Source organism: Gorilla gorilla, chromosome 21 (genome assembly GCF_029281585.2).
Source record: "Gorilla gorilla gorilla isolate KB3781 chromosome 21, NHGRI_mGorGor1-v2.1_pri, whole genome shotgun sequence".
NCBI lineage: Eukaryota > Metazoa > Chordata > Mammalia > Primates > Hominidae > Gorilla > Gorilla gorilla.
Window position 1 is genome coordinate 61,731,014 of NC_073245.2, and position 7,926 is coordinate 61,738,939.

Sequence of the window (7,926 nt, forward strand, 5' to 3'; positions counted from 1 at the left end):
ACTTGAACCCAGGAGTTCGAGACCAGCCAGCGCAATGTAGCAAAACCCTGTCTCCACAAAAAAAAATTTCTAATGTAGCCAGGAGTGATGGTGTGCACCTGTAGTCCCAGCTACTCAGGAGGCTGAGGCAGGAGGATCACTTGAGCCCAGGAGTTTGAGGTTACAGTGAGCTCTGATTGCACCACTGCACTCCAGCCTAGGTGACAGAGCAAGACCCTGTCTCTGAAAAAAGTTAAAAAATTTAAAATAAATAAATTCCACTCCCACTTTTGAATACAATAATACTTCATACTTATAAAGTACTTTCCATTTACAAATTACATTCACATCTGAAATCTCACTGAATCATCAAAAGAGCCCTGAAAGGGAGCTATGACTATTATCACCATCAGGCAGATGAATTCACTGGACCTCAGAGAGCTAAAATGATCCACCCAAGGTCCCAGGATTTAGAAACATAGGCTTGGGAACCAGACAAACTTGGGTTCAATCCTTGGCTCTGCAATTTTCATTCGTTTGATAAATATTTACTGAGAACCTAGCTGTGTGGGCTCAGGCAAGTGACTTCGCCTCTCAGAGCCTCCATTTCCTGTTCTGTAAAAGAGTCTTCATACCACTCATCAAATCCATTCCCTCTCTCATCTGAAAATGCCAGACACTTGCTTTCTCAGGTTCCCTCATAGCTAGAGCATGAGCATGTGACCTGTCCTGGCCAATGGGATTTTAAAATAAGTCTGCTAGGGTGCTCCTGGGAAAGGGTTTCCTCTCAGAGAAAAAAAGAAAGTGGGCCAGGCACTGTGGCTCACACCTGTAATCCCATCACTATGGGAGGCCAAGGCGGGCAGATCACTTAAGATCAGACATTTGAGACCAGCCTGGCCAACATGGTGAAACTCTGTCTCTACTAAAAACCCAAAAATTACGTAGGCATTGTGGTACATGTCTGTAATCCCAGCTACTCGGCAGGAGGCTGAGGCAGGAGAATTGCTTGAACCCAGGAGGCGGAGGTTGCAGTGAGCCGCCAAGATCACGCCACTGCACTCCAGCCTGGGCGACAGAGCAAGACTCCATTTCAAAAACAAAAGAAAGAAAGTGGAGCATAGGAGAAAATGTTTCTCTTCATGGGTTAAACATCACTGAATGTACGTCTGAGGGCTGGAACTGCACAGCCATCTTGTGATATGAAGCATCAAGCATGAGGACCAAGCCACTTGCAGGGGTTGGGGAGCAGAGGAGCAGAGAGATGAAAAGAATCTAGAATCCTGGTGGCATCACTGAGCCATTAACTCAACCTAAAACCAACTGCCTTGGAACTTCATATTATATTCAATGATGCATCTTCCTCCTTATTGAAGCTGCTTTGAGTTTTCTATTCTGCTACTTGCGGCCCAAAGCATCCCTAACTGGCATACTACCTGGTTGTATCCCTGTTGGAGGAATTTCAATGAGATAGCAGATATGAAGCACCACTAATCAGTGCTGGGCACAACAAACATAAGCTACCCTGGAAATTAGGAAGTTATCTCAGGGCTTTAACCCTGAGACTATCCCAGGGATCACAGACACTCCTGGGCTGGCAAATCAGTTCCCTGTCTCTCCTACTGAGAAAAGCCTGTCGAGTTTTCCAAGAAAGCCAAAGCCCCGTGGTAGCCCCAGCACTGCAACCCTTCCACACCAATGGGGCTGTCCCCATCTTCTAAACAAGAATCAATCACACTGCCTTTTGCCTAATGGGTTTTGATTTTCGCTCCCCTGATGGCAAAGCCTAGGGTCTGTGCTTTGGTTTGTCTCCGAGTTGCCAGAACATCCCATCAATTATTAACAGTGTCAGCTCAGTCTCCCTGGCCCTGCTGCTCTCAGAAGGAAAGGGTTTGCAGCAACTCGGCCCACCCAGCCCTAGAAAAAAGACTCTTTTCCTTAGCATTTATAACAACAATCACCACCTGCTATGTGCTAGGCTTTGGGCAAAATTTTGACAAATGTGATTTAATGAAGACCCTGTAAGGTGAGCCTTTTATCTCCATTTTACAGGTGGAAGGTTGGGACTTGGAAAGTTGGAGAAATTACCTAAAGCTAAAAGCTATGGAAGTGGGGAGTGGCACAGAACCAGATCCATCCTTGCTCTTCAGCATATGAGATATGGCCACTTTTGTATCTTACAATCACCTAGAAATGATCCTCCATTTGGTCCTGTCACTCTGTGAGTTCTAAGCAATTTCCACAGGCTTTGCTTGTTTTGACAAGCAAGGCATCCAAGCTGGGGGGATGGGTGGGGATGGGATGGGCAAGGTGCAGATGACTCAAAGGAGGCCAGAGGCACAGGGACCTGGGTTGCAGGTGGGCAATGAGAAGGGGTGACAGGTCCCCAAACCCTGAGACACAGTGACTGACTGCTTGCTTGCTTGCTTGATTCATTCATTCGTTCGTTCATTCATTCATTCATTCATTCATTTATTCATTCCACATGCTCCTCAGTGCCAGGCACCATCATGGATGCTGGGAATCAAGCAGTGAATCAACTCATGGTACTCCCATTCTTGTGGGTGTGAAACAGAGAAACACAAAGAAGCAAATATAATTTCAGATGGCGTTTAAGGCCTCTGCAGGAAAGGCATTGCATGACGCAGCAGAGAGTGAGGGGAGGGAAACTGTTTAGAACAGCGGTCAAGGAAGGTCTGTATGAGGAGGGGACATGTGAGCAGGGACCTGCTCAAATGAGGAAGGGGGAGAAGGGGCTGGCCACGGGGGAATCTGGGGAAGAGCATTCCAGGCAGCGGAAACAGCAAGTGCAATGGTCCTGAGGTCAGATAAACTCTGGCCTGTTTATGGAACAGCAAGGCCAGTGGGGCTGGAGCCAAGTGAACCAGAGGAGATCAAAAGAGATGAGCCCAGAGAGGTCATGGGGGCCAGATTCTGCCTGGGCCTTGTATGCCAGGATGAAAAGTCTGAATTTTATTTTGAGTGTGATGGGAAACTTCTGGAGGATTTTAAGCAGATGAATAATGTGATCCAATTTACATTTTGAAAAGCTCACTTTGGCTGCTATGTGGGGAATGGATTGCAGGGGCAAAAGTGGAAGCCGGGAGACTGGGGAGGAGGCTGCGGCACTTGATCATTATAGAAAGAACACTCGGTTTGGATTTCTGGCTACTCCTGACTGCCTGCGGTGTGACCTTAGGCAAGTTACTTAACCTCTTTCAGCCTCACTGTTTGCGAAAGGTGGGATAATAACAGAGCTGCGTTGTTACACTCCATACACAGTAGGTGTTTGATCATTGGCACCCAGGATTTCTATTCTGAGGGCCAGTGAGCCTGCCTCCCTCCCCATTTCAGCTCTGGCTACAGAAAATCCTAGATGGTCCATCTGCCAGGAATGTGAGCCGGCAGCCCCAGACTGGGATCATGGAGAGGTCACGAGGCTGTCCCTGCTAGCGGATTAACCCAAGGGAGAGGAGAGGTTCTTTATTCCCAAACAGCACCTCTTGCAAGCCCCGGTGCTTGGGTCTTGCTGCCAGAGCAAAACATGGCCCTGTGCCTGCTTCTTCTCTGGGAGGGCAAATTGTCCAGTTCCCTGTACCTTGTTCTCATGTCTTAGGGATGGGACAGGGAGGGAGAGTCACGTTTGGGCCTAAATGGGATGTGGAGTGGGAGAACCTGTGTCATGCCTGGAAATAGCAAAATAAGTCTGTTGATCCTAAGCTGATTAAGGGTGAGTGACTCTGTCTTAGGAGGAGGCTTTTTGGACACAAAATTGGGGGCGGGATTATGGAGAGAGACAGCCCACAGCCTCAGAGGAGGAAGCCAGGCCCAGGAGCCTCTACATCCTTGTTAGGGCCAACAGGGAAACGAAAAAAACACGTGGGGGCTCCCTCCACCCTCTTACCAGCCACCCCTTCTCCATCCACTCTCAGGGGCCTCTCTTTGGGTGGCTAGATCTGGAGGAAGGACCCCACGGAGTCTCCCTTCAGACTGGGACCTGCAGGTGGGCCTTCAGTGAGAACTGAGCCAGAGACCCCACAATGAAAGGCTGGGCTGGACAGGAGCCAGCCCTAGCTAGTAAGATGTGGCTGGATATTTAGGCTTCCTCCTCTCCTCTTTCTTTTGCCACAAATCTATATACCTGACCCCTTTTTTTAGGCCCCACACTCAGTTACATTCTCCCCATGTTTCCCAAGTTGGTCTTGCTGGATTTCAACATCAACATCTCTCTTTTCTGGGTTCTCCGTGAACCTCACAGAACCTCTTTTATAGCCTTGCGCACACTGTTTTGTCATTTGCTCCCAGCACCCAGCACTTCGGGCACATGAAGACAGGCCCCATCTTTCCCAGGCAACCCCGAATCCCAGCCTGATATAGAGAAGTTGCTGATCAATCAGTGCCCTCCTGCCCTGCCTTGGCTCCCACCCCAAGCCTTCCTCAGTCCCCTACAGCCCCTGCCATTACCCAGCAGCACCAAAGACTCTCTGGCCCACTCTTTGTGTTCAAACTCATTCCTGCCTCCTCCTCCTCCTCCTTTATTTTTCACATTGCCTCATTTTTCTCTCCTATTTTGAAATTTACATCTTGTTCCAAGAGCCGAAGCATCTTTACAAGCTGCATCAAACCATTCTGGAAATAAACTCACCAAATAAATAAGTAACCAGGGGGTGACCCCTCACCCACAAGCATCCACAACCAACTGCATGTGTCATGTGGGTCCACACCCACCCCTCGGGGTCCCTTTTTACTTATGTTTAAACTATCTGACAGTATCTCAATGTCCTGTAAGCATGTCTGTAAGCTGCTTTTATTCCCTTGCTGGGGCAGAGTGAGGTTATAAATATGGAGATATTAAAATCACAGGGTGACCCAATCCAGCCTAGGTCTGGGACTTCACAGGGAAGCAAACCCTACTCCACCCCAGCAAGCCACTGTTGTCTCTCTGTGCTCTCTCTCTTATTCGTCAGTGTCCATCTTCTTACTGTGGCTTTTTATGGGTCCCTGTAAAACCTCTCCAACAAAGCAGGGGTATAACGTCTTGGATAATAAAAAGATGGAGTGACCAGTGCCACATGGGAAAAGTCTGAGCGGGTTGGTCCTCACCTCTGGGGACTCAGTCCTAGCCCCTCCCCATTTCTAATCTTCATCTTTGGGAACAAAGCCAGAGTCCTCCAGCAGTGGTCCTCAATATGGGGATGCAAGCAGATCCCCCCAGACCAGCAGCCCCCAGATCCCAGACTCACCTTGGCAGCCACAGAGGAATTGGGCTTCTCCAGTAGGTCCCAGAGTTTTTTCCTCTTCTCTGCGCAGCACGTGTTATCGAACTCCTCGCCTTCCCGCTCCCGTAGGGTCTCGGCCTCACGCTTGAGCTCCTCGTTCATCTGCTCTTTCTTCTGGTGGTAGCGGGCCTGGCAGCAGGACTCCAGGTAGATTTCGTCGATGCCCCAGTAGTCGAGCTCTTGGCTGAAGCTGAGCGCGCACATCTCCTCCATCATGTGCAGTCGCCCAGTGCGGTAGAAGTTGAGGATGGAGGTGAAGGCGCCCGGGTGGCGGTCAAAGAAGTACTCGTTGTCGTCGAGGCTGTAGTCATCGCACACCTCGAGCAGCGAGTCGTGCGTGTTGCAGTCGCGGAGCTTGCCCAGCCGCGTGCGGGGCAGGCGGTCCAGGGTACGCCAGAGTACCTCGTGCGCCAGCCCCCCGACGTTGAGGCGGACCCGCCGAGAGCACGCCTTGCTGCGCACGATCTCCATGGGCTCGGGCGGCAGCGAGCTGGTGGAGCGGGAGCCATGCTTCGTCATGCCCGCCGGCATCGCTGATCCGGCCGCCCCCGCCCCCCCTGCCCCCCCAGGCCGCTGTCACTCGACGGCAAGGCCCGCTGCTGCGGGGGAGGGGGGCAGGGAGCGCTGTGGGCTGCTGGGGGTGCAGGGGGCCCCGCGGGCGCGCGTCACGGCCGTCTTCTCACCTCCATCCCGACGGCTGCGAGGCAGAAAGCGAAAGCGGACGAGGGTCAGCAAACGGGGAGCTGGGCATGCTGTCCCCCCGCCCCCCACCTCTCCACCAGGCTCCCAGCCGGCCTTGACCTTCCCCCGCGCTTAAGCGGCTCAGTGGGGTAGGACGGATGGTCGCTGTCCCTCCTGCCGGTGCTGAAGTCCGCCGCACCCCATGGATGGAGGGAGGGGCCGCCCCTCGGGGCGGGGAGAGGGCCCCAAGAGATGCCCCTGGAGCCCGGGAGGCCCCACCCTGGGCTTCTGCGGCCCAGGCGCGACCCAGCCGCCCGGGGCGCTGTCCGCCCCTTAGAGTGCTGAAACTCTCTTCATTATGGGTCTCCCGATCGAGTCCCGAACCTGGCCCCGTCATGGGGAGAGAGGGGGAGCTGCATGAAAACTTTCTTTCTTTATCTGTTTCTTTCTTTCGTTCTTCTTCTTCTTTCCTTTTTTTTTTTTTTTTTTTTTTAACGAGTTCTCTTCTTTTCCTTCCCCTGCTCGAGATAATCAAGATTTTGGGGGTGGGGGAATGGCAGCGGGCTTTTTTCCAAATCTTAAAAGATTTGGGGGAATTCCGGGGGTTCCAGGTGCCCACCTGTCCGAGGTCACAACAGACGGGGTGTGCACAACAGCCCCTCTGTCCTGGAGCGACCCCTCTTCCCAAACACTGGAGCATCTCCTGAGGTTGCTCCAGCGACAAGGTGAGCCGCGAGGAGGAAAAGCCCGCTCTCGCCTCTCCCTCTGAGCCCCCAACCCTACCGCAGGAGGGGCGGGCAGAGTCTTCGGGATCCGCCTGCTCCGTCCTCCCCTCGCTCCTTCCCCGCCCCCTTCTCCTCCTCCTCCTCCCCCTCCTCCTCCTCCTCCTCCTCCTCCTCCTCCTCCTCCTCCTCCTCCTCCTCCTCGTTCCTCTCCTGCGATGGCTTTTTATAACTCCGGGTTCTGCGCCTTTCCCCGGGCTTGGAAGGGAAGGGGTGGGGGAGGTGGGAGGCGGGGAAATGAGCTAAATTTTCTGGCCTTTTCAAAAGGTGCCATCCTCCTACCGCGCACTGGTGATTTCGGGGGGTTTCCCTGAGCACCCCCTGCATGTAGGGCTCACGCCTTAGCCCCAGAATGGGGATTGCGCGCCCCCTCAGGCCCCCAGCCCTTGCCTGCCTCCCACCCCGCTCTCCTCCAGCCTGGACTGCGGAGCCCGAGCAGACCAACAGGCCGAGCTGCGGCAGGCAAACCCCCTGTCCGTGTCCCCATGCACCTCCACGGAAGGCCGTACGCCCCAACACTCACCCCCAGGGCGGCCGCCTCCTGGGGCCAGGGACCGCGCATCGTCCCGGCCGCCCGGGCGCCCCCGCCCGTGGGCAGCGGCGGTCCCGGGGCCGGGCTGAGCCGGGCCTACCCCGGCCGGGCAGGCAACGCGCCCGGGCTGCAGGCGCCGCGGGGCCGGGGCGCGCTCTCCGAGGCGGGGGACGCAGGCGGGCGCCGGGGGCGCGGGGGCAGGACCGCGGCCGCGCGGCACCTCCTCCTCCTCCTGCTCCCGCGGCGGCGGCGGCGGCTGCCTGGGCGAGATCAACAAGTCGGGGCTGAGCTTCGGCTCCGCGCTCGCTGCTATTCTGTCCCGCACTTCGGAGCGCCCGGAGCCGGGCACCAAGGCGGGACGGCGCCACCTGCGGGTCGGAAGCGCGCGCGGCTTAACTCCTGCCTGTCCGGCCCAGCCTGCCGGGGAGGCCGGGGGCGGGCTCCGGGCTCGGGCCAAGGAGACGCGCGTGGCTGTGCATCCCTCTCCACCCAGGCCACCTGCACAGCTGGCCTCGCGATCCCGCCTTCCTTCGTCCCGTCAACAACGTGGGTTGAACGCCTCCTGTGCGCGAGCCGCGGTGCAGGGCACGGTGACAGGCGTCTGAGATACAGCTGTGAACCAAACACAAACATCCGGCCCTCGTGGAGCTGGTTGGAAACAGATCATAAACAA

The 7,926-nt window shown here is 54.9% G+C and overlaps 1 protein-coding gene across 2 annotated transcripts in view; it reads right to left on the bottom strand.

The window, feature by feature from the left end:
* The window catches only part of KCNB1 (potassium voltage-gated channel subfamily B member 1), a 125,752-nt gene extending 118,119 nt beyond the window's left edge, over window positions 1-7,633 (bottom strand). For both annotated transcript variants that reach the window (XR_008674593.2, XM_019017497.4), the window contains exons 1-2: window positions 7,245-7,633; window positions 5,223-5,955 (exon numbers count right to left, since the gene is read on the bottom strand). Coding sequence is in view for 1 of the 2 variants with exons in the window: in XM_019017497.4 (XP_018873042.1) it covers window positions 5,223-5,789 (567 nt within the window). In the remaining variant the exon portion in view is untranslated. The remainder of the gene's footprint in view (window positions 1-5,222; window positions 5,956-7,244) is intronic.
* Window positions 7,634-7,926: the final 293 nt, after the last annotated feature.